Here is a 27,238-nt window from a genome sequence, read left to right on the forward strand (position 1 = left end):
TGTTAGAATTCAATAATGTCCTGTTACATATGAAAGCATGTAAAATTCTGGTGTTCTGAGTGGTGTTTACAGGACCCAACTGCTATACAGTGATCCCTCAAGTTACACTATTAATTGATTCCAGGACGACCACTGTATGTTGAAACCATTGTATGTTGAGACCATAACTCTATGGAAACCTGGCAATTGGTTCTGAAGCCACCAAAATGTGATCCAAAAATAGGAAAAAGTGAGGATTAAATTAAAATAAGTAGATAACTAATACAGATAAAGCAAGTCCACATATAAAAGTAAGAAAGATCTGCTGGAAGGTGTAAGTCCCTGTCTATATAGAGGACAGGAGCTTCTTCATGGTCCTGTATAGTGCAGACAATGTTCTAAAAAAGAAAAATGGAGCCGCTATTACCTGGTGTCCAAAGGAGCTGCTAACTGTGGCACAGGTAAAGAGTAGTACAGAACACGTAGTACCTTCTTGTACGGTAGGGAGGCGCTACCAGACAGCCAGTCAGTGTATGCACTTCATTAATACAGGTGTTTTACCAGTAAAATGCCTTTTCTGATTGGACAGTTCTTCCAGCTGTTCACACGTTTAACAGATCTGGACTGTTCGTAGCATTATATGTTGAGTCTGGTTTCAAGTTACAATGGTCCAGAAAAGACCACTGTATGTTAAAACTATTGTATGTTGAGGCCATTGTAAGTTGAGGGATCACTGTACTGAAATCTATGGATGCAAATGAGCTGGAATTAAACACATGACTAGAAAACTAGTGGTGAGTGTTTCTTTAACGTTGACTAGAATACTAGTGGTGAGTGCTTCTTTTATTTTGACTAGAATACTAGTGGTGAGTGCCTCTTTTATTTTGACTAGAATACTAGTGGTGAGTGCGTCTTTTATTGATGATTCACTCACACTAATTGTTGTGCAAGTATAAACTTTGGTTTGTCTATCTGGCATTGGGCCGGCCTGCGAACGCAGCGCATTGCTGCGCATTGTTTCCCCTGCTGGCCCAAAGAGCTGGCCCAAAGAGCTGCTGATAGAATACTCTTAACACATACCACTGCGGAGAGGCATATGTATATAGAAGCGCTGCAGGGGCCAGACATATATCGCTATTTATATACATATGACTCCCCCCCCCCCCCCCTATGTGTGAAAAGTATTCTATCAGCAGCGCATTGGGCCGGCCAGGGAAGCCAGCGGCATTTCGCTACATTCATCGGCCGGCCCGATGCCTCCTGATAGAATAGTTTTCACATGTAGCACTGCAGGGGGCAATATATATATATATAAATGCGCTGCGGGGGGGGGGAATATGTATATAAATGCACTGCAGGGGGCATATGTATATAAATACGTTGCGGGGGGGAAAACATATATAGCGCAGCAGGGGGAGGGAGATATATAGCGAAGCAGGTGACTAGATATATGGTACTATGGGTCTGGCTCCTGCCCCCCCCCCCACCACCACGCTGCTATATGTCTTGTCCACCGCTGTACTATATGTCTTGCCCCCCACTGCGCTATATAGCTCACTCCCCACAGCGCTTTTATAAACATATGGCCCCCGCAGCGCACTCACAATCTTCACTTTAAAAACCCTGCTAGGAGCCCAGAATGACCACTCGGTGCTGGACATTCAGGGCTTCTGGCGGGAAATTTAAAGTAAAGACACTACATATATTGCAGGGGAGCGGAGCATGCCGCCCGCTCCCCTGGTTAATAACTTCTAATCGCATCAGGTCTCAGAAGTGAGACCCATGTGATCAATACCTTAGCCCCTGTACTACTACCCCCCAACATGGAACAGATTCTATGTTTCATAATGGAGTAGTATTACAACCACTAATGTAGCCTGCTCAGACTCCCGCAGCTGGGGAACTACCACTATCATGGAAACAAGTCTGTTCCATGATGGGAGTAGTAGTAGTCATGCAGCACTGCAGGAGTCTGCTGATTTCACCTCTTCTGAGCATGCTCATAAGTAATAACAGTTTTAAAAATGGATATTAAAAAAATGTGCGCAAACGAAAAACATTAAAGTCTCATCCGTTTGCCATAGATGTCAATGTTAAATTTACAACATCCAGGGTTTTTTTGACGGGGAAAAAAATACTGCATGCAACGTCTTTTTGCTGTCAAAATTAACGGATTAGGAACCAAACGGGTGCAAACGGCCTGCAAAGGACTGTAAGAAAATTCCATTAACATCAATGGGATTCATTTACAGCCATTTGTAAGACATTTACTATAGGCAAGAACGGATGCTAAGTGTGGTTCAGGCCAGTGTGAAATTGCGCCCAAATTTGCAGTAAATGTACGTCCTGTACATGACCGCGAGCATCGGAGTGATGCTCTCATCATGCACTGCAGGTCCCGACTGCTATCAGCAGTGTGGATATCAGCGATCGCGCTAATGTCTGCCATTAACCCCTCAGATGCTGTGATCAAGCTCACGGCATCTGCGGCAATGTGCACGTTTAAATAGATGATCGGATGGCCCACGGCGCTGTCACGGGGATCCGGTCATCTAAAATGGCAGGTGAGGGGACCTCTGGCCATCTCCTTGGGTCTTCTGCTCTGGTCTGAGATTGAGCAGAAGATCGCCGATAATACTGATCAGTGCTATGCCCCATGCATAGCACTGAACAGTATTAGCAATAGGGATCGGTTTTTTAGAGCCGAAACCGATAATCGGTGGAGGTTAAGGCCGATAGCCGATAACTTATACCGATATTCCGGTATAAGTTATCGGCTATTTATCCCCCCTCGACACAGCTGCAGGTCATTGATTTAAAGCGGGCGCTTTAAATCAATGCACTGCAGTGGCTTTTGCGGTGCCATAGGCCGCCGCTGCCACCACCCGCTTCTCTCCCCCTACCTGTCAGGGTGGTCCGGGCCATCCATCCTTCCTTCCTGTAGTGTCCGGCGGCATTCCAGGTGGAGGGTGAACCGGTCCTGGCTGTCCTTCTTCTCCGGGGGTCATCTTCTCCACTCCGGACAGGCTCCGGCCTAGTACGCTGCATAGACGCCGCTGCGCAGTGAAGCCCGTGCGCAGCGACGCACCTGACGTCACGGCGTAGCGGCGTCTATGCAGCGTACTAGGCCGGAGCCTGCCCGGAGTGGAGAAGATGACCCCCGGAGAAGGACAGCCCGTACCGGTGCACCCTCCACCCGGAATGGCGTCGGACACTACAGGAAGGAAGGATGGATGGCCCGGGCCACCCCCATTACGGGTAAGTTTATTTATTTATTTTTTATTGACTCGGAGGGTGGGGGAGGGGCCCGACCAGTATAGCGCTATGGGCAAAAATCCATACCGGGAAAGGGGGCGGTCGCGGTGCGGTGGGGCATTATCTGCTTATCGGCAAGGTAATTGCCGATACCGATAATGCCCAAAATCGTGATTATCGGCCGATAATATCGGCCATACCGATAATCGATCGATCCCTAATTAGCAATCAAATGATGTCCCTATGGGGACATAAAAAGTGTAAAGAAAAATTATAATTTTAAAAATGTTAAAATAAAAAGTAAAAAAAAATTTCCTCCCCCAATAAAAATGGAAATTGTCCCATTTTACCCCCAAAAAGCGTAAAAAAAAACCTCATAAACATATTTGGTATCGCTGCTTATGTAAATGTCCAAACTATCAAAATATAATGTTAATGATCCTGTAAGGTGAACGGCGTAAATGTAAAAAATAAAAGTCCAAATTTTTTTGTCCCATTTTATTCTAAAAAGATTTATAAAAAGTAATTTAAAAGTTTCATATACACAAATGAGGTATCAATAAAAACCCTGTATACGGAAAAATTAAAAAGTTATAGGTGGTCAAAATAGGGCAATTTTAAACATACAAATTTTGTACAAAAAGTTTGAGATTTTTTTTTAAGCGGTACAATAATAGAAAAGTATGTAGCCATGGGTATCATTTTAATTGCATTGACCCACAGAATAAAGAAAACATGTCTTTTTTACCGTAGAGTGTACAGTGTGAAAACGAAACCCTCCAAAATTTGCTAAATTGTGGTTTTCATTTAAATTTGAGGTGTCATTACAAAGTACAATTGGTCACGCAAAAAACAAGCCTATATATGGGTCTGTAGATGGAAATATAAAAGAGTTAGGGATTTTAGAAGGCGAGGAGGAAAAAACTAAAACGCTAAAATAAAATTGCCATGGTCCTTTAAGGGGTACTCCTCTGGAAATTGTTATTTTTTAAATCAACTGGTGCCAGAAAGTTACAGATTTGTAAATTGCTTCTATTTAAAAATCTTAATCCTTCTAGTACTTATCAGCTGCTATATGTTGCAAAGGAAGTTCTTTTCCTTTTGAATTTCCTTTCTGTCTTACCACAGTGCTCTCTGCCGACACCTCTGTCCATTTTTAGGAACTGTCCAGAGCAGGATATGTTTGCTATGGGGATTTGCTTCTACTCTGAACAGTTCCTAAAATGGACAGAGGTGTCAGGAGAGAGCACTGTGGTCAGACAGAAAAGAAATTCAAAAAGAAAATAACTTTCTCTGTAGCATACATCAGCTGATAAGTACTGGAAGGATTAAGATTTTTTATTAGAAGTGAATTACAAATCTAGAAGAAAAAATGTGTGCAGCTCACAACCAGGTATTCGAGGTTAATGTGGTTAAAGGATTGATCCCCACCAATCCAAATGGGTAAAAACTAGAACAAAAATTAACCACACCTCAAGAATACCACCCTAGGGTACACAGTGAATGATTGTTTGAGACAGATAGTTTTGAACAAAATGCAGATTTTATTAAAACAGCATTAAATCAATAAAACCTAAATGGTTAAAAATATCAGTGCAATGTCGATATTATCTTAAACTGTCATTGGGCCCTAATGACAGAATTAGAAAATGTATGTATAGCAACCACCTAATATAGGATATTCTGTAGATATTAAAAGTAAATGCAATTTTTCAACGGCATAGAGCAATAATCCGGAATTGACTATTAGTCCGGCACTTGTGATGGAAAAAACTGACAGTCCGGCACTTGTAAGAAAAAAGGCAAAGTCACTTGATGGACTAATGTAGAAAATGCTGCCCACAGTTTTTAAACAAATGCAAAGTTCAATCTCACCCTGGCTGCTGGTCCCGTACTGCAACGGGTGTGAGAGCCTAGATGGACAAAGGGCTCCGGCAGAAGACTCTCTCGGGAGCAGTCCGTGGTATCGGCAAATACCTGGATGTATGTCGGACCCTCGCTGGAGAGATCGTGGCTGGGTTCTGGTATTGCAGGCAACAAGTTGGTAATGCGCTCAGTAGGAGAGGATGTTTGATGAATGCAGCAGGTGGTACACAAAGTTCCGGGCCGGCTTCAGTCTAGGTAGTAATTATGAATCCTGCTCTGTTCAGATTAGGTATCAGCCTAGACGCGTTTCAGGGTGCTAAGAACGACCCCTTCCTCAGTAGGCGAATGTGGGAAATAATGAATGTGCAGCCTGTATATGGTGGGTGCACATGTGTTCTTGATTAATAGGACAGAAAGAACCTGTGGAATGAACTTGACGGCAAAAACCTGGTAAGTGGACCAACTTAGAACACCAAATTTAAGTCTACTATTAGATGAATAATTGTTATCCCTTAATCTTTCTATACCTTTTAGATATTCAGTATAAAACAGGTTCGGAAATATAATCCTAAATGCATTTATTAGTGTTATACTAAAATAGTCTAGTCTGGCTATTTTTTGATTTCACATGTTAAAACCTTCACACAAAAAGGGAACTGATGTGTTAAAGAGACAGGTGCTAAATGTAGCTGGCACTCCAATACAGGTAACGCATGGAGACATCTAAAGTGTGAATTTGGGTCAAGAGAACATGTTTGTGGGAAAATAAAAATAAAATAAAATACAATATATATATATATATATATATATATATATATGTTTGTGGGAGAGAGAAAAAAAAATACTGTGTGTGGGTGTGTAAATGGGATTAAATAAGTGTTTTGAGAGGGGCACCACATCATGGCTACACTTGATGTATCCTCTCTCTATACCATTATACAACATGATCAGGGTATAGAAGCGGGCAAAAAAAATTTATGAGGAGGAAACATCAAGTTAGAACAGGTGGAGTTTGTAACACGGGCAATCTATTTTATTCTCACTCACAATTATTTTCATTTTAAGGGTGATTATTATTTACAGCAAACCGGTACCGCCATGGGCACCAGGTTCGCGCCAAGTTACGTCAATCTTTTCATGGCAGCCTGGGAGGACAATACCATCAGTCCCAAACTTGGCGCGGACCTGGTGCTCTGGCGGGGGTATATGGATGATATTTTTTTAATTTGGCAGGGGTCTTTAGAAGATCTTAATCACTTTATTTATAATTTAAACACCAATCCACATAATTTAGTTTTCACTTCCACAATTAGTAATTCACAAATAGAATTCCTGGATCTAGAAATTAAAGCTTTAGACGGTGGTTTAAAATGTAACACCTTCAGGAAACCCATGGCTAAAAATAGCTACATTGACTTTGAGAGCTGCCATTTACCCAGGTGGCTACTTAATGTCCCTGGAGGTCAATACTGCCGCCTGAAAAGGAACTGCACCAACAACAGTAAATTTCTTGAAGAAGAAGACCAATTGACTAGCCAGTTTCAGGGAAAAGGGGTATCCACAAGCTGTCTTACAAAACTCATTAGAAAAAATCAAAGGTTTAGATAGGAAACATTTTTTCATCCCCCAGGAGTCAAATACAAAAACATCCATCCCAGAATACAGATTGGTTCTGCCTTTTAATACAACCCACATGAAGGTAGAACAAATCATAAGAAAATACTGCAAAATTTTGAAACAGGATTAAATAATTGGTGACACTATACCTCAACATCCTCCGATTATATATACACGAGCTCCCAACTTAGGTATCACAGTAGCCCCATCCATTAAACCTCCCACCAAATTCACTAAAACTCAATCCTGGATGTATATGAGGGGTTTATTTCGCTGCGGATCCTGTAGTGGATGTACAACATCCAAGGATGTTAGAAGAATAACCACTATTCATTCCACAGTGAATGAATATAAGTGGAAAATAGACGAATGTATCACATGCAACTCAAAAGGGGTCCTATATATTCTGGAATGCGGGTGCCACAAACAATATGTGGGAAAGACGAAGCGGCAATTAAAAGTCAGGCTAGCAGAGCACATTAACAATATAAAAAAGGGAGAACAAAAACACCCCTTATCTGCCCATTTCGCAAAAGTACACAAAAAGGATCCATCCAGTTTAAAATTTGCAGGTTTCCAAATCATCAAGAAAGATTGGCGGGGGGGGGGGGGGAAGTTTTATGCTCAGAATGTCTAAAGCAGAGAGCAAAATTTTTTTTGAATTTGATACTATAGAGCCCAAAGGGCTGAATTCCAGCTTTGAATTATTTGGTTTTCTCTGAGAGACCTGCTATGGGACCAACACCCGCCGTTGTTTTAATCACGACGGTTGTCGGTTCCAGGACAGGTCTCTCACATTTGTTCTCCGGAGTTTTAGAATTATGGCAATGTTCTTTGTATTTTTGGACAAGAATATGTTATGACTGATCCACAATCATGCATTCACACGCATTTTATCTCATTTTCATTTTCACGGCTATTTCTATTTTTGTATATTTTCATTTCCATTTTTATTTTCATTTTTATATTTATATTTAATTTTTTATTCTCAATTTATTTTTATGTATACTTCCATTTTTTTATATTTTTCATTTCTATCTCCAACTATCTATTTTTCACCTTTGTATTACTACCGTTGCATACTGTCACATAAGTTCATTTGTTCATTCACAGACACCCACTACAATTCCTTCATCCAAAACCTTTATATTTACTATTAATTTATTTTTTCACTGGTCACACATTTTCAACAATCCAACACCATTTCACATCACCATTTTCCCCTTGGTTTCATTTACCCCAGTTCACACCATATCACCTATTTTTATTCTCATACTGACATTCATCCATTTGAACACATATATTTTTTCTCTTCTCTCTTAGTTTTCTCAAAACACTTATTTAATCCCATTTACACACCCACACACAGTATTTTTTTTCTCTCTCCCACAAACATATATATATATATATATATATATATATATATATGTTTTATTTTATAAATTTTTTTTCCCACAAACATGTTCTCTTGACCCCAATTCACACTTTAGATGTCTCCATGCGTTACCTGTATTGGAGTGCCAGCTACATTTAGCACCTGTCTCTTTAACACATCAGTTCCCTTTTTGTGTGAAGGTTTTAACATGTGAAATCAAAAAATAGCCAGACTTGACAATTCTAGTATAACACTAATAAATGCATTTAGGATTATATTTCCGAATCTGTTTTATACTGAATATCGAAGAGATACAGAAAGATTAAGGGATAACAATTATTCATCTAATAGTAGACTTAAATGTGGTGATCTAAGTTGGTCCACTTACCAGGTTTTTGCCGTCAAATTCATTCCACAGGTTCTTTCTGTCCTATTAATCAAGAACACATGTGCACCCACCATATACAGGCTGCACATTCATTATTTCCCACATTCGCCTACTGAGGAAGAGGTCGTTCTTAGCACCCTGAAACGCGTCTAGGCTGATACCTAATCTGAACAGAGCACGATTCATATGCACTACCTAGACTGAAGCCGGCCCAGAACTTTGTGTACCACCTGCTGCATTCATCAAACATCCTCTCCCACTGAGCGCATTACCAACCTGCTGCCTGCAATACCAGAACCCAGCCACGATCTCTCCAGTGAGGGTCCGACATACATCCAGGTATTTGCCGATTCCACGGACTGCTCCCGAGAGAGTCTTCTGCCGGAGCCCTTTGTTCATCTAGGCTCTCACACCAGGATTGCTGCAGCTAATATAGAATTCCATCCATCGGCCCGTCGCAGTACGGGACCAGCAGCCAGGGTGAGATTGAACTTTGCATTTGTTTAAAAACTGTGGGCAGCATTTTCTACATCAGTCCATCAAGTGACTTTGCCTTTTTTATTACAAGTGCCGGACTATCAGCCTTTTTCCATCACAAGTGCCGGACTAATAGTCAATTCCGGATTATTGCTATATGTCGTTGAAAAATTGCATTTACTTTTAATATCTACAGAATATCCTATGTTAGGTGGTTGTTATACATACATTTTCTAATTCTGTCATTAGGGCCCAATGACAGTTTAAGATAATATCAACATTGCTCTGATATTTTTAACCATTTAGGTTTTATTGATTTAATACTGTTTTAATAAAATCTGCATTTTGTTCAAAACTATCTGTCTCAAACAATCATTCACTGGAAAGTTAAACAGATTGGTAAATTAGAACAAAAATTAACCACACCTCAAGAATACCACCATAGGGTACACAACCCTATGGTGGTATTCTTGAGGTGTGGTTAATTTTTGTTCTAATTTACCAATCTGTTTAACTTTCCAGTTGATTTAAAGAAAAATGTTTTCCAGTGGAGTACCCCTTTTAAGGTCAAAATAGGCTTGGTCCTTAAGGGGGTTAAAAAGTTGCAGTTAATAAATCATAAGCCACTGCAAATAGCTAACCATGCCACACTACATTCAAGTTTCTTCTTTTTTTTTCTCTAAATGTCATGAGCACTTATTTTGTGACTTTTTTAACACAAAAAAAAATGTAAATTCAAAGATGGAGCTTCTGCTTCAGTTGTGAACTGTGTATGTTGTTACTGTGTTTGTGTGTGTGTCTGTGTGAGAATCCTAATACAGCCTATGTATTATGTACTGCAGCCTGTGTATGAGACTACATGGTAACAGAGAGGAGGACAAGCTTCAGGAGTATACATCTGATGGGCTCAGAGCCAGGGCCACTCTGTCCATGAGGCAAGTTGAAGTTCTTACCTCAGGCAGCAATCTGCAGGGCAGCAGTTTATCCTTCAGCGCCACAATCCTGCATGCACCTATACCTTATAGGGGTACTCCTCTGCTCAGAGTTTGGAACAAACAGTTCCGAATGCTGGAGCCGGGAGCTCGTGGCCTCATAGCCCTGCCCCCTCATGACGTCATGCCCCACCCCCTCAATGCAAGTCTATGGGAGGGGGCGTGGCAGCTGTCATGCCCCCTACCATAAACTTGCATTGAGGTGGTGGGGCGTGGCACCATAAGGGGGCAGGGCTATGACGCCACGAGCTCCCGACGCTGACTCCAGCATTCGGAACAGTTTGTTCCAAACGCTGAGCAGCGGAGTACCCCTTTAAGAATTGATGTGCATTGCAGTTTTGCCACATAGCATCAGGAGGGATTTATCAAAACCTGTCCAGATAAAAAGTTGCTGAGTTGCCCATAGCAACCAATCAGATTGATTCTTTCATTTTTCAAAGGCCTTTTCAAAAATGAAAGAAGTTACTATGGGCAACTCAGCAACATTCCCCATAGACAGGTTCTGATAAATATCCCTGATGTGTGTAGGAAAGGGCTGAAGGACCTGGCAGACAAGTCATGTGACCCTCCTGCAGGGCCTTAAACCTAGAGTGTGGAGCAGCATGACTGCAGAGAAGAGGAATGAGAGGGATGTAAGTACTGTGTGTTCTTACTGTACTGTGTTTCTGTGAGTGTTTATATCTGTCTCTCTGTGTGTATGTTTGTGTGTGAAAGTCAGAAAACATTTGGACTACTTTGGCCTTCTGGATACAGACTATCATGTGCGATAAGCCATCCTGTGTGATTTTAGTGTATCCAAGCCTATCATGTCTTACAGCAGTGTATCTGAGCCTATCCCTTGCGATACTACTGTACCATGTTGTACACTTATGAACCTAATCCTATATATAATTATACTAGTATATCTACTTCATTCTGTGTATAACAATTGTATGGAAGTCTATCATGTGTGAATCTAAGCCAATCATATGGACAATAGTGCCTATTATGTTTGAAACTAGTACGTCTTAATCTGTTATGTGTGTTGCTGGTGTATCTAAGCCTACTATATGTGATACATTCCAAGGGAACCACACACATGCTGTATCCGGCAGCATGCAATGTTAGTAAATGTCTGTAAAGGATCTCCGCTTCTTTTTCTAACTGTTCTTGCAGAACACACAGTGCAGAGACATGACCAGAGAACTTGATCATTAAGAAGCAGAGTCAGATTTGTAATTCCTAAGTGATCAATGAAGCGGGATTTATATGGGGAGATCACCAGATCTGCAGCAAGATATTTCTGATATGGCAATTTTCTCCAATGCTACACTGGCAATATGCAATATGGAGAAAAAGGGAAGAAATGCTTTATTATTTACCGCTTTAAAGTCCATTCACATGTGCGTATTTTTGCTGCAGATTTGCTGCTGCAGAATTTTCTGCCCATGGACATTGACTTCAATGGGTAGGAAAATCAGCTACAGCAAATCTGCAGCAGAAAATATGCATGTGTGTATGGGCCCTTGTATGGGCAGCAAAGAGGATAGGCAGGCCCCTTGTATGATGTAGTGTATATGGTGATATTTGTTCCCTGTATCATGTATGGCTATTATTTAGAGCTCCCCTTCGCTGCTACTATTATATACAGTGGGGGGAGGGGGGTCCCATGTTAGTTTTCACCTCAGGCAGCAAAAAAAGCTCTACCTGCCCTGTTCAGAGCATATTATATAGACTCTAGTTTAGGGTCCACAACACAATTGGGGGTATTTATTGAATGTAATTATACAGTTAGGAAGACTGAAGTTTAAAAACCCTGCTGAATGCCCTGAATGGCTCATCCATACCGGCCATTCTGGGCTCCTGGCGGGGAATTTAAAATTGAAAGTAAAAAAAAAACGTTTATCGCAGGGGAGTGGAGAATTCTGCCCACTCCCCTGTTTAATAACTTCTAATCCCATCGCGTCTCAGAAGTGAGACCCGGTGCGATCATTCCCTCAGCCCCTGTACTACAACCCCCATCATGGGACAGAGTCTGTTTCATGATGGGGCTTGTAGTACAGACACTAATGTAGCCTCCCCAGCCACCTGCAGATTCCAACAGCTGGGGAATTACTACTCCCATCATGGAAACAAGTCTGTTCCATGATGGGAGTAGTAGTAGTCCCCCAGCACTGCAAGAGTCTGCTGATGTCACCTCTTTTGAGCATATATTTTAAACCGGGTGCAAACGGATGACATAAAGGCTCATGCGTTTGCCATAGACTTCAATGTTAAAAATTACGGCTATTAATTTACCTGTTTCTTGTGAAGGAAGAAAAATGTGTGCATGTGCATAACGTCTGTTATTTATGACGGACTATAATGTGTCATAACGGATAATCAAAAAATCCCATAGACTTTAATGGGATTTTGTAACCACTGTTTAACATCTGTTTTTAAGGCTTTTCTATTGGAAGTTTATAATGGATCTTTTAATGGAGCAACTTTATAGTGTGAAAGAGGCCTTAGAAGTCAGGAGAATAGAGATTTAAACACTCAGTGTTAAATGGAATCTGTCATCAATATCACCTTTATTAAACCTGTTGTACAGGCTTGTACTTGGTTAGACACTGATGACAATGAAACTTACCGATTCCTGCTCAGTGCTTCCATTCTGCTTCAATCCTGTATCTTCAGTACATTAAATGACCGGCTTGGTGCTCGGTAGTATTCCCTGGTACACTGTGCTGTCCGGCCAGCTTCTTCCTATTTACATCTCCTCCCCTGTGTTGAGCTTTCTCTGCCGCAGAATGGAGCTCCCCTCTGCAGAGGTTCACTCTGTGGTAATTGACCAGACTTCCGATGAGTGATGCACCCGAAGTCACGCCCAGGGAGCAGAGTAGGAGGATGTCACTCATCGGGAGCGGGAGTGGTACCTGAGCCTGTACTTGGGCCTGCTGTGGAGCGGAAGAGAGCGACAGGAGGTGGATAAAGGAAGGGGGTAGATAATGGAAGGAGTGAGATGGCACGAGGGAGATAAATGGGGGGTGATGAAATGGCACAGGGAGGGGGGGTAGATAAAGGAAGGAGTGAGATGGCATGGGGGTGATAAATGGGGGGTGATGAAATGGCACAGGGAGGGGGGGGGTAGATAAAGGAAGGAGTGAGATGGCATGGGGGTGATAAATGGGGGGTGATGAAATGGCACAGGGGGTTAGCAGTCACATATGTAATGCTGATACTGATATTTAGGATATTATATATGTAGTTTATGTTTGCTAGTAAACTCATGGCAAAATTTCCACTGTGGAAATTCGAGAGTAGAATCAAATTTCTCTGTATTTCTTATAAGAAAACCTTTATTTATCCCAATAAAGGTATCTTTAGTTCTAAGTCGGTTGGGAAAAAAGTTTTTCCAAAGCTGCTGTAGGTTCTAAAGTTATACTTAAAATTTTTATGACTGTGAGATAACGTCTTCAATTCTAGCATAGACCACTAGATGGCAGTGCAAGTCAGGAATATCAGTGCTAAAGAAAATAAGTTTACAGCATTTATATGTTTTTGTCATTTATTTTGATAACTGTTTTTTTTTATTTTTTTTATTACAGCAATATGTAATTTTACAAGTCGAGGATCGCCTCAAATATCCCTTCAAATTGGAGATGTAGTCCACATATTAGAGTCATGGGAAGGTGAGAATCATTTTTTTAGTTATTTAGAAAATGTTACAGTACTTTAAATATTTTACTGGTAACTCATTTTTTGAAGGGGGTTGCCAATACTTAATTTTTCTTACATTGATCAGGTAGGTGGTGGTCCAACCCCTAGGACCCCTGTTGATCAGCTGATGTGGGGCTTGTGTGAGCTCTTTACTTCCTACCAGGCACAGCTAAGCGTGTTCAATAGCAGCTGTACCTGATATAAGAACCTGTCCAGTTCACTTCAGTAGGAAGAGCTGCAATACCTGGTCCAGGCACTTTCAGGCTGAAATTCCACTTGTGTTTTTTTTGGGGGGGAAAAACGCCAATTCTGCCGCACTGCGTTTTTTTTTCCTGGCCAAAAAACGTTGCGGACAGATGTTAGCTGTAAATCAATGATAAATCGCAAAATGCTTTTTCCACTTCTCGGCTCGGCAGTTGCTGACTTTAGCCTGCATAAATTAATTCAGCTTTCAGGTGCTCCGGTGGGCTGGAAAAGTTGGATACAGCCCTAGCAGACTCTCCTAGGACTGAATTCACCTTTTCCAGCCCACCGGATGACCTGAAAGCTGAATTAATTTATGCAGGCTACAGTAAGCAACTGCCGAGCCGAGAAGTTCGTGACAAATCGAATCACTGTAAGTTCGCTCATCTCTATACACTTTGCGTTTTTCAGTTTGGTGTTTTTTTTTTTTTTATCCTTTTGGCGTTTTTTCACTCTTTTTCAGGTCCTGAGCGGTTTTGCAAAATCGCAGGCATTTTTTCCTTGAAATCGTGGCATTTTTCTTCCTTAGAGGTCTATGGGAGTAAAAAGAACTGCAAGAAAAACACCATGTGGGTTTTAACTTTGGCGTTTTTGCAGGTGGTTTTTATCCTTTTTTTTGGGACTTTAGTGATCCAAAAAAGTGATGGAGATACCTTTTTTAATAAAATTGCGTAGGGTACCATAAAAAAAAAAAAATACAGTAGTGATGGAAAAAAATTGTATTTAATTAAATTTGTCTTTTTTATTACAAAATTTTTATAAATTTTTAAACAGGGATCAATTTATGTGTGCAGGTGGGGACTTAAAAATGTAGCCGACAATAATAAAAATGTAGTGTGTGTTTTTCACTTTTTTTCTTAATTTTTTTTAGTTAGTACTACTACTCCCAGTATGAAACACACTGTTCCATGATGGGAGTAGTAGTACCTGTACTAATTGAAAGATCGCCCTGGGTCCGTTGCGATCCTTCTGTATAATTTATAGATGCTGCTGGCCGCTCTTCTATGGTCCCCTGCACTGACGTATATATACACCTATTCATATTTCCCACAGAGAGCTGTGATTGGTCGGATGCTTCCAGCCAATCACAACTCTCTGTTGGAAATATGAATAGGTGTATATATGTCAGTGCAGGGGACCATAGAAGAGCGGCCGGACGCATCTATACATTATACAGGAGGATCACAGCGGGTGTCAGGAGTGGCATCCACTGTGATCTTTCCTTAACTGCAGGTACTACTACTCCCAACATGGAGCACACTCTGCTCAATGCTGGGAGTTGTAGTACCTGCATTAATAGACAGATTTCAGAAGTTACTAATTACAGAAGTTATTAATGCAGGTACTACAGCTCCCAGCATGGAGCAGAGTGTGCTCCATGTTGGGAGTAGTAGTACCTGCAGTTAAGCACAGATCACAGCGGGTATCACTCCTGACAACCGATGCGCTCGTCCTTATATATTGTAGAGATGCGAAGCGGCTTTCTCCTGCGCTCTGCATCTCTGCACTATACTCCACCAGTGATGTGAATAGAACATCACTCATTTATATTTCCCTCTGAGAGCGGTGATTGGCTGCAACCATCCGGCCAATCCCCACTCTGGGTGAAAATATGAATGAGTGATGTTCTATTCACATCACTGCCCGGCCGCAGTACAGAGAAGAGATTTCAGCGCTGTATAGAGTCGCTCCGCATCTCTGTTATATTATGGACGATCGCAACAGGTATCAGAAGTGACACCTGGGTGATATGTCTATTAGTACAGGGACTACTACTTCCATCATGGAACAGTCTGTAGTAGTAGTAAAAAATGTAAAAAATAGAGAAAAATAGAGAAATAAAGTGAAGCAAACACATACTTTATAAAAAATGTATTAAAGTTTTGTTATAAAAAATAAAAATGTTGTTAAATAACTTTTTTCCCATCCCTACTGGAATCTTAGCCTCAAACGTACAAAGCTGTATCTTATAGGCTTAAGACCTGTGGCCTCTTCATTCAGCCGAATGGCAGAGTGTTGGGAGTGGGACACCCACCCAATTGATATTGAGGACTTATTTTAAGGAAAGACTATCAATAAAAAGTCCCTGAATACCATTTTAAAATGTTGGTATGTATTTCCCATTATTTATGTAGTCTTGACATATTATGGAGTTCTGTACACTCAACTTATTCACTGAAAAGATTGCGTCCAGTGGGCATACCATGTCAGGTCACTGCTCTAGAAGATGATTCTCTTTACTCAAAGGTCCATTTCTATGTGTATACATTCTTTGTGGGTTCGAAAAGTGCAGCTACCTGTGCTTTTAAGTAATGCAAAACTGGTTTGAGTACATATCATTTTGTCTGTTTGGGGACATATACTGCCAATTTAGCATCAGATTATATGTGAATAAACCCAAGAGAGAGAACCCTAACAGACCATAACAGAAACCAAATAAAAATATATCAGGATATATCAAGATAGTGCAGTATTTGTATAAATATGGCTAATTTCCACTTTTTAGCAATTCAGTTTGAAGGGTGGGCAGGGGGTTAATATTTACCACTTTGTGTAGTTCCTCCATTCTGTGTCTTTTGTCTGTCATCATATGCTATTCATGCACTATGGGTTCCACCCAGGACTTCCCATGGTTCCTCTTTTCTACAAAATTAAGAAAGAAAGAAAATAAAAATGGCAACTACATAGAAAAAGGAAATGTAAACAAATGCCCCCCAAAAAATGTGAAGCATAATATATACAGATGTATTAAAATTACAGTCAGATTGGTGGATTGAAGCATCTAGTTTATGCGCTATGAATCTGACTGTTAACTCATGTACTTTTTTCACATTTTGTGATGTTGCTGAGTTTTAAAATAAATTCTGCACTTAATACCATATAATGACAAAGAGAAAATGTTAGAAATCTATTCAGACCATTTACTCAGTACATAGTTGAAGCCTCATAGTTGAAGCGATCCAGTATTTTTGGGTATGAGGCCACAAGCTTTACGCACACCAGGATTTGGGATTTTCTGTCATTCTGCTCTGGCTGGGTCACTGAAGGACATTGACAGATTTGTCCCTAAGAACTCTTGTTATCTCAACTCTGTGCTTAGGGTTATTGGGGAAGATTTATCAAAGCCTGTGTAAAGGGAAAAAGTGGTGCAGTTGCCCATAGCAACCAATTATATTCCAACGTTTAACTTTTGGAGGATTTTCTTTTAAATGAATGAAGCGATCTGACTGGTTGCTATGTACAACTGCACCACTCTTCCTCTACACAGGTTTTGATAAATGTCCGCCTTTGTCTTGTTGAAAGGTGAACTTTCGGCCCAGTCTAATGTCTAGAGCACTCTAGATCAGGTTTTATTTTTTTAAGAATATACCTGTATTTTGCTTCTTTTTGCTCAACTTTCCCTCAACCCTGACCATTCTCTGTCATAGCCACTGAAAAACATACCCACAGCATAATGCTGCCACCACTATACTTTATTGTAGGGATGGTATCAGGTAGGTGATAAGCAGTGCCTGGTTTCCTCAAATCAAACATGATTTTTGGATTTGAGGCCAAAAAGTTCAATCTTGGTTTTGTCAAACCAGAGAATCTTGTCTCTCCCATCCTGGGAAGTCCTTAAGGTGCTTTTTTTTTTTTTTCAAACTACAGTGTGGTCCTAATGGTTGTTGTATTGAGAGAGTTCGTTATGGCCACTCTGCCATAAAGCCCAGACTGGTGGAGTACTGCAGTTATTTAAAAACCCAAACACAGACATGTGTTGCTTTTAAACACATATGCAGTAAGGTAAAGTAAAACTGTGCCTGGTCGTTAACTGGGAAAGATGACTTGCCCTTGACCTGGTTACTAAAGCTATTGGGATTTCTTCTAGTATAATAATAAAAGCACATGGAGCATGAATCTATTTCTGCTCTCTATATTGTAGAGCGCTACAATTTAATTCCCATTTTCATGTAATAGATAATCCAAAGAATGTTTGACATTTCAGTAAGATAATCGTCAGGTTTAGACACAAATACAGTGATTTAAGAAAATGAAAACCTATACAGAACAGTACAAAAATAACATACAAAATATACGTTCAAAAGTATATTGTTATACAGGCCAGTTTGTATAAATTAATAAACAATGCTAGAAGCAGGAGCTATCATAACATATTATTAATATTATACAGGAGTCATCATAAACAAAGATTACCAATAGGGGTCACTGCTCTCCCATAAATGTTTAAAATCCCCATTGTTTATCAATGCCTATTCTTAGTGTTATATATAAGTATTATGAACTGAAGTATAACACTGTTAGCTGTGTTACGTATATAGTGTAGGGCAAAGTGGTTAATGTATACACAAGAAAATAAACAGAATATAGAAAAACAAAAAATGCATGTAACTTTAAAGGGGTATTCCAGGAAAAAACTTTATTTTTTTAATATCAACTGGCTCCAGAAAGTTAAACAGATTTGTAAATTACTTCTATTAAAAAATATTAATCCTTTCAGTACTTATGAGCTTCTGAAGTTAAGGTTGTTCTTTTCTGTCTAAGTGCTCTCTGATGACACCAGTCTCGGGAAACGCCCGGTTTAGAAGAGGTTTGCTATGGGGATTTGTTTCTAAACTGGGCGTTTCCCGAGACAGGTGTCATCAGAGAGGACTTAGACAGAAAAGAACAACCTTAACTTCAGAAGCTCATAAATACTGAAAGGATTAAGATTTTTTAATAGAAGTAATTTACAAATCTGTTTAACTTTCTGGAGCCAGTTGATATATATATATATATATATATTTATTTAAAGTTTTTTCCTGGATAACCCCTTTAAGTCGTGCCAGTCTCCGGCTTATTGACAGGAAGCATAGCTTCGTAAGTGGCACTTTAGGACCAGGATGTGCTTGATGGATTGTTGCTGAATAAACTGTTGTCCCAAGTGGAGGGACTAAGGAGTGCAATAATGTCACATGCTAGTGAAGCAAGAATAATTGCAGCAGATCAGGATTGTAAAACTTGAAGGATGACTCAAACCACCAACATCCAAGAGCCACAAGTCAACACTATCCTACACAAGCTAACTGACAGACGAGCCAAAAAACGAAATGCAAAGTTAGCAAGAAAACCAAATAAGCAACCAAAAACCAAATGCCTACTTTGCAAATAGCAGAGGGGGCATGACAGAAAGCACATACCACACTTTAAAGTTTAACAATATCACCGGCAGCTGCACAGAGGTGACTGGACCCTTTAAATAACCTTGAGAGCAGAAGCCACACCAAGAGCCAGATACAAGACTAATCTGTCATGGATCCATTCCTGTGGCAAAAAAAAAACTGGACTAAATACAAAATTAAAATAAAAACAGGAGAGGAGTATGCAGCATATTATGCAAAAAAAAAAAAAAGCAAGATGCTAGACTCTGTGTTAGATTACCCCTTTAAAAAGTAGAACTAAGAAATGAAAGCCTACTTATTTAACAGCAAGATAGTTTTGTTTAAAAAAAAAAAAGTTATTTGTGTCTTCATGCTGACTTAAAAGATATAGGATTCTATGTACAATGACATATTTGGCATAGGCTAACAAACCTAGAAGGGCACATCATGGCCACTCCAAGAATAGAAGCAGTTTTTGAGCCTGGATAATCTACCAGGTTGTACGTGCTCAAATATTTCTAGGATGAGTTGATATTTTCTTTGAAAGGCTTTAAGGTTCTGACAAGCTACAGAAATCTGTACTATTTCTACACTTCCAAGTCCCTCTGTAGCATCCATAGACAATTCAGGAAAGCCTGATTATCCTATCGCCAACTTTTTGGGCCCAATATGTCAATGGAAACTCCTACACAAGGTGACTTTAGTACTTACCTTCTAGACAGTAATGTACATGTCTAGGAAGGATCTGTGCTTGTCTTGGTGGTAAATAGCTGTGCTGTGAATCCACTATAATACTGTTAATGTATTTTTGTGAAAAGGCTATTTCCTGTTGGAGTTCCCTCCCTCTAACTACAGATCCCAGGATTCCTTGTTTGTAAGTGTGAGGTCACTTTTCTCCCTCCTACACCTCAGTCACTGCACCCATTGCAGCACAGACGAGCTCCCTTCCAAGCATGCTGTGCTTGAAACTACAATTCCCTGCAGCCCTGTTGAGGATGATCTCCCTCCCACCTAAGAGTTTCTCCGGCCATTAAAGCAAAGACACACACCCTTTCAACACCGGACAAGTAATGTAATGTCTCAGGCCGCACTGCAACCTGGGAAAAGCCTGAGACATCACTCATTTTGTATGCAGGTAAAAATGAACATCAGGGCAAATATCACATAAGCATTACAAGACCAGCCATCAAACTCTGGTACAGACACTATATTATGAACTATTTTTACTGCCCCTGTAGTACAGTCAAATAAAGAATCCTGGAATATTCCTTTAGTAAAATATATTTAACCCAGTATTTCTTTAGTAAAATATATTTAACCCATACATTGGAAGTATATTTATTAATCTACCAGACTTTGTGGTCTAAACACTGGCACAGTTGCTTTATTGTACTAAACCCTTGCTTCAGAATAACATAAAAAAGCGCTTTGCACCAATTCCAAATATCATTCCACTGGAAAGGTTAAGCATGTTCTAGAATAAAGACAGGTAAGGGAACATTGAAGAATAGAACTGATAAAAAGATAATTGTTTTTTCCTAGATTGAGAGAAAGAGATGAAGAAAATGAAGTGCCGAGTGTAATATATGGCTAATAAAACAGTAATTATATTAAACATATAAATCTTTTTAGAGAATGGGTTGAAATGTGTAAGTCATGTGGAAAGGGAAATAACTGCAAAACACAGAATATATTAATGCAGTCACCTCCATGGAGTGAAGATCTTGAAGATAATATAAAATTGGTTTGAAAGACATAAAGACCAGTAATATCCATGTGCAGTTATTTTAAGTAAAGGTGGTATTGTATATTCATAGAGGGTGTGTATCATATATTTGGGAAGCATTTATTAAGGGTGAGTGGTTCAAAGACAATCTAAGTTGCTCTTCATATCCTCCATAAGATACCATCTGTCAGTGTAAAAGCTTTCGTTAGTTGTTCTATCTCATTCTCCTAGACATTTTAAATTGCCTCCACTTTTCAAAGAAGTTTCTGCTCTTTAATAGCAGTTGAGACAATTGCTCTACAGCAGACACAGGGACCTGTGAGTCGCCATGTGCAGACATAGCGGTTGCTCCTCTTCTTCCTGAGCCAGGCTGAGAGCGCGCGCGATGTCTGAGTATACTGCGCGTGCCTGCAGCGTCTCACAGATCCCTGTGTGTCTGCTCATAGTGACAGATTGTAGCTGCGAACAGACAGTGCAGGCACAGCTAGAGGCACACTCTAGGGTTAGTCTTTGGCCGATCCACAGCATAATATTTGCTGCAGATCCATTTCATGTAGCCCTACACTTAAAGGGGTACTCCCCTGGAAAACTTTTTTTTTTTCAACTGGTGCAGAAAAGTTAAACAGATTTGTAAGTTACTTCTATTTAAAAATCTTAATCCTTCTAGTACTTATCAGCTGCTGTATGCACCACAGGATGTTCTTTTCTTTTTTAATTTTCTTTCTGTTTGACCACAGTGCTCTCTGCTGACACCTATCCATTTAATCAAAGGCGAATGACCAGGGAGTCAGGAGTTTGTCTGGCGCAGAGAGGAACCATCAGACAGCCAGGTAAAATCAATGGATTTATTAGATGCAACGCGTTTCGCTGCGCATGCGCAGCTTCGCATGCGCAGCGAAACGCGTTGCATCTAATAAATCCATTGATTTTACCTGGCTGTCTGATGGTTCCTCTCTGCGCCAGACAAACTCCTGACTCCCTGGTCATTCGCCTTTGATTTCATACCTATCCAGGAGGGCTGCAGTGGACCTGCCTTCATATCTTTTCTGCTTCTAACCTTGTTGTGTGTGGGCGCACAACCAACTTTGGTAAGCGGTTTGGGAATTACCTTCCCCTACCCCCACCTGCAAGATCTACTGATCCCGCACATGAGGCGCCTTCCTTCCTTTCTCTACCTATCCATTTAGGAACTGTTTGGCGCAGGATAGGTTTGCTATGGGGATTTGCTCCTACTCTGGACAATTCCTAAAATGTATCGAGGTGTCAGCAGAGAGCACTGTGGTCAGACAGAAAGGAAATTCAAAAAGAAAAGAACTTCCTCTGTAGTATACAGCAGCTGATAAGTACTAGAAGGATTAAGATTTTTAAATAGAAGTAATTTACAATTCTGTTTAACTTTCTGGCACCAGTTGATTTAAATTTTTTTTTTCCAGTTGAGTACCCCTTTAAAGGAACCTGTCATTAATTTCATGCTACCTTAACTACGAGTCATCCAGGCGGTCCTCAGTGGCTTCTCCTCACCCCGCCCTGCCTTGATTATTATGTCTCTCAATGTTTGGATATAGGTAAAGTTCTGTTAATTAAGGCTGGTGGGGTAAGGATAAGCCACCAGGGACCATCCCGATGACTCATGGTTCAGGCAGCATGAAAGTCATGACAGTTTCTTTTTAACCCCTTTCTGCCCTAAGACTTATGCATACATTTCAGTTGCTGACATGTTCGCGCAACTGGATGTATGCATACGTCCTAGTGATCTCCTGCACAGCGCAATGCGCTGCAGAAGATCTGTGGCGGGATCCAGCTGCAGCTGCCAAGACCGGGATCGTTCTGGGCTCAGCAGCATTATCCCTGTAGATGCCGTGATGCATCTATGCGATTGACAGGGGGAAGGGCTGTTCACCAATGGCAATGGCGATGCGACCGCGGAATCTCATTGGTTGCCATGGCAGCGAGATGCCTGCTGATGGCCTCCTGTCTGCCTAGTACGGCAGCCTGTGAAGTTCAGCCTGGATCGCACAGGCTGTATGTCAGTGTAGTACTGACAGTTATATTGTGCTGCAGTACAGAGGTACTGCAGCATAGTATAACAGGTAAAAAGTGAAAAAAATGTAAATAAAAGTTTTCAATAAATAAGTGTAAAAAATAAAATAAATTCCCCTTTCCCATAAAAGGGCTGTATTATTACCCCCCCACCCCACCCCCCCACCCCCCCCCCCCCAAAAAAAGACCAAACCTATACATAATTGATACTGCGTAACTGTAGAAAAGATAAAGAAACATCCACCTGGAAGACGCTTCCATAAGAGAACAGCGCTACTAACAACAATTCAAGGGGCGGCAAGGTGATGCATGGATAGAAGACAGTTGCAGGTAAATAACGCAAAAGTAACAAAGAAATTAATCCTGCACTCACCGCGGTCCACCGCTACTGAAAAAGAGGCATCCTGGAAGCAAGGGGGTTTGGACAGGGGCTCAGACGCCACGACCGGTGGTTTCGTGCTAATGAGCACTTCTTGCCTCTGAGCCCCCGTCCAAGCACCATTGCCTCTAGGATGCCTTCTTTTCAGTAGCGGTGGACTGTGGTGAGTGCAGGATTTATTTCTTTGTTACTTTTATTCTATACATAATAGGAATTGCCATGTCCATAATGACTTGTACAATAAAACACAATGATGTTGTTTATCCTGCATGGTGAACGCTGATTAAAAAAATTAAAATAAAAAAAAATAGCAAAAGCACAAGAATCGATCAATTTGGTCCAAAACATAGAATAAAAGAGATCAGAAGGTAGCATGCATTGCAAAAATGATACCAATAAAAAGTACAGCTCATCCCGCAAAAATAAGCCCTCACACAATGGCGTTGGACAAAAAATAAAAAAGTTAGTTATGGCTGTTACAACATGGAAACACAAAAAAGAACATAAAAAAACTATATAAATTGGTTGTTGCCATAATCGTACTGATCCACAGAAAAAAGATAAAATCATTTTTAATGCACAGTGAGTGCAGTAAAAAAAATGTGTGTGCCAAACCTTATCAAAACAGTGCAGAGACTTTGATAAATTTTGCATAAATGTGAAAATCACCTCAGAACTTGCTGTGGGAAGTCCTTTTTCTAAGGCAAAGCAAATGTGATATGAGTTTGCTTCTTTTTTTTTTTTTATGTTTGCGCATTATTTTTGCACCTTTTTAAAAAAAACACGGGGAGATTTATCAAAACCTGTGCAGAGGAAAAGTTGCTGAGTTGCCCATAGCAACCAATGAGATCGCTGGTTGCTATGGGCAACTGGGCAACTTTGCCCATGTTTGGATAAATCTCCCCCCACAGTTTATAAATCTTGTCCACTGCATAGTCAGGAAAGAAGCAGTGCATTTCAGTCACTTTTGTTAAAGTTGTATATTTAGAAATTTCGTAAAATTTTTCGCGTAAAAACTAACTGCACAAAAATTTCTGCCAATAAAATGTCAGGAAGGCAAAGATAAATCTCCCCCATAGGTTACATACCTGTACGAAAAGTAGAAAAATTTAAACATGATTTAGCATCTACTCCCAAAACAAGAGAGTGCATTTCCTTTGAAGATATCCTTACATTGTGTTGCCATGTCTCTTCGGACAAAACAGACAAATCAAATAGTCCAGTGGAACAGGCACTTTAAAGGGATACTCCGGTAAAAAAAAACTATTTTTTTAAATCAACTGGTGCTAGAACGTTAAACAGATTTGTAAATTACTTCTATTAAAAACTCTTAATCGTTCCAGTACTTAACAGCTGCTGTATGCTCTACAGGAAGTTCTTTTCTTTTTGAATTTCCTTTCTGTCTGACCACAGTGCTCTTTGCTGACACCTCTGTCCATTTCAGGAACTGTCGAGCAGGAGCAAATCCCCATAGCAAACCTCTCCTGCTCTGGATAGTTCCTGAGACAGAGGTGGCAGCAGAGAGCACTGTGGTCAGACAGAAAATACATTTAAAAAGAAAATAACTTCCTCTGTATTATGCAGCAGCTAATAAGTACTGGAAGGGTTAAGATTTGTTTTATAGAAGTAATTTACAAATATGTTTAATGTTCTGGCATCAGTTGATTTAAAAAAAATAATTTTTCACTGGAAACCCCTTTAAGAAGGGTAGAAAAAAAGTTGGCCAGAAGGGTAGAACACCCTGTTCCAAATTATTCTGCAAATTATATTTTTCTCATTTACCTAAATAATTGATATAAATAACAGTCAGCATAATTCTCATGTTATAAACTATTAAGAGTACAATTAAAATGTTATAGAACAAACCTCCTAATGATAAATCTGTAGGGAAAAGAAAAGAAAGGACCGACGGACGGCGCCTCATGTATTTACCCTCAATAGATCGGGTGGTGGGTGGGGGGGCAACCCCACGGGGCTTATAGATGGCCGCTCACCTTGAGATCTATGCAAAAAAGCATATCACCCATGATATAATCTGGGTACTGTAGTGCGAGTCGCTGCTATGCCGATGGGTTGCAGGAGGAAACAAGTCGTCCTAGGAGTCAATATTAGAAGTAGAGCAGGAAAAAACCCTCAGGTATGGCGCTGCAGACTATTGTAGACAGATGAGGCGGATGCCAAAGGTAATAGGAAAGTCCTCAGCAGGACATTTTATTTAAAAAAACAATAAAATGGACAAGATTACGCGTTTCGGGAGGATCCCTCCCCTCCTCAGATCAGGATCCTAATGATAAATGCACTTACAATCCACCGTTCCAAATTATTACACACAGTAAGTTTCAAAACACTTTATAGGTTGTAAAGAACTTAAAATTGTCATTTGTTGTGTTTGCAAAATATTTACTGAAATCAAAAGCTATTTCAATCAAACTTTTAACAATATTTTAACTTTTTAAATGTTTTAACAGGTCACGTTACATTTTAACATAGGACCCCTTATTTGATAGCAGCTTCACAAATCCATTGAACTTGTGAGTTTCTGCTTGAATTTGTTTGCAAGATGTCAGAATAGCCTCCCAGAGCTGCTGTTTGGTTGTAAACTGCCTTCCACCCTCATAGATCTTTCACATGAGGATGCTCCAAAGGTTTTCAATAGGATTTAGGTCAGGAGAGGATGGAGACCACACCATAACTTTCTCTCCTTTTATACTCATAGCAGCCATTGATGCAGAAGTATTCTTTGCATCATGAGATGGTGCATTGTCATGCATGAAGATGATTTTTTTATGGAAAGCATATATCTTCCTTCTGTACCAGGGAAGAAAGTGGTCAGTCAGGAACTCCACATACTTTGCAGAGGTAATCTTTATACATTTTAGGACCCTAAAGGAGCCAACCAGCTCTCTTTCCATGATTCCGGCCCTAAACATGACTCCGCCACCGCCTTGCTGACGTCTCAGCCTTGTTGGAACAGGGTTGCCGAGCGTCCACTAACCATCCACTACTCCATCCACCTGGACCATCCAGGGTAGCACGGCACTCATCACTGAACAGGACTGTTTTAATATTAGTCTTTATGTATTTTTCTGCCCAATACAGCAGTTTCTGCTTGTGAGCATTGGTTAGTGGTGGCCGAATAGAAGGTTTATCCACAGTTCCACAGTCCGGAGGACTGTACACCTTGATGTCTGTAGGACTCCAGAGGCACCAGCAGCTTCAAAAATCTGTTTGCTGCTGTGTATTGGTATTTTAGCAGCTGCTCTCTTGATCCGATGCATGGATCAGGCAGAAATCTTCCTCAATGTGCCTTTATCTTCACAACCCTGTCTGTGCTCTGAATCAGCCACAAATCTCTTAATAGTGCGAAGATCACACTTAAGTTTTCATGAAATATCTAATGTTTTCATACCTCGTCCAAGGCATTGAACTATTTCACTCTTTTCGGCAACAGAGAGATCCTTATTCTCCCCCATATTGCTTGAAAATGGTGATCTGCTTAATAATGTGGAACACCCACCTCAGACTCTTGAAAAAGCCGGGTCTCACCGGCAAAACGTTGATATAGAGGAGAACAGATTTTAGCTCAATCCCGGCAGTAATATATGGATGGACCACGGAGCTCTGAGATGCTAAGTCTATAGACGGCATTCGAGCAGAGCACTGTATACAGAGCCCCGTGGTCAGATACATCCAAGCATAATATACCACAAAAATAAAACAAATGAATACGGGATTGTAATTTTAAATCACACACTGCCACCTAGTGGGCAATTTTGAGCACGTTAATATAGTTATTATTTGTAAAATTAAAAGTCAAGTTTTAGACCAGAGAGGGTCTCTATTCAGGGTTTACCCTGAGGGGAGTTGCATCCCCAAGGTTGTTTGTCTCTGTGATCTGAATCAGCCACAAATCTCTTAATAGTGCGATGATCACACTTAAGTTTTCATGAAATATCTAATGTTTTCATACCTCGTCCAAGGCATTGAACTATTTCACTCTTTTCGGCAGCAGAGAGATCCTTATTCTCCCCCATGTTGCTTGAAAATGGTGATCTGCTTAATAATGTGGAACACCCACCATT

At 40.4% G+C, this 27,238-nt stretch overlaps 1 protein-coding gene and 1 long non-coding RNA gene across 4 annotated transcripts in view; one reads left to right on the plus strand and one right to left on the minus strand.

Annotated features, from left to right (window-relative positions):
- The window catches only part of DOCK2 (dedicator of cytokinesis 2), an 850,676-nt gene that overhangs the window by 26,472 nt on the left and 796,966 nt on the right, over window positions 1-27,238 (plus strand). Inside the window, exons 1-2 of one of the 3 annotated variants that reach the window (XM_056516505.1) lie at window positions 10,544-10,581; window positions 13,519-13,602. The exons of 1 other annotated variant lie outside the window; for it this stretch is intronic. Coding sequence is in view for 1 of the 2 variants with exons in the window: in XM_056516504.1 (XP_056372479.1) it covers window positions 13,519-13,602 (84 nt within the window). In the remaining variant the exon portion in view is untranslated. Of the gene's footprint in view, window positions 1-10,543; window positions 10,582-13,518; window positions 13,603-27,238 lie in introns of those variants that run through there. One more of the 3 variants, XM_056516504.1, reaches the window with a different exon arrangement.
- LOC130267173 (uncharacterized) overlaps window positions 1-27,238 on the minus strand; it is an 83,715-nt gene that overhangs the window by 14,255 nt on the left and 42,222 nt on the right. The window contains exon 2 of the long non-coding RNA XR_008843081.1: window positions 16,419-16,516. This is a non-coding gene — a long non-coding RNA (uncharacterized LOC130267173). The remainder of the gene's footprint in view (window positions 1-16,418; window positions 16,517-27,238) is intronic.

This window comes from Hyla sarda, chromosome 4 (genome assembly GCF_029499605.1).
Source record: "Hyla sarda isolate aHylSar1 chromosome 4, aHylSar1.hap1, whole genome shotgun sequence".
Classification (NCBI taxonomy): domain Eukaryota; kingdom Metazoa; phylum Chordata; class Amphibia; order Anura; family Hylidae; genus Hyla; species Hyla sarda.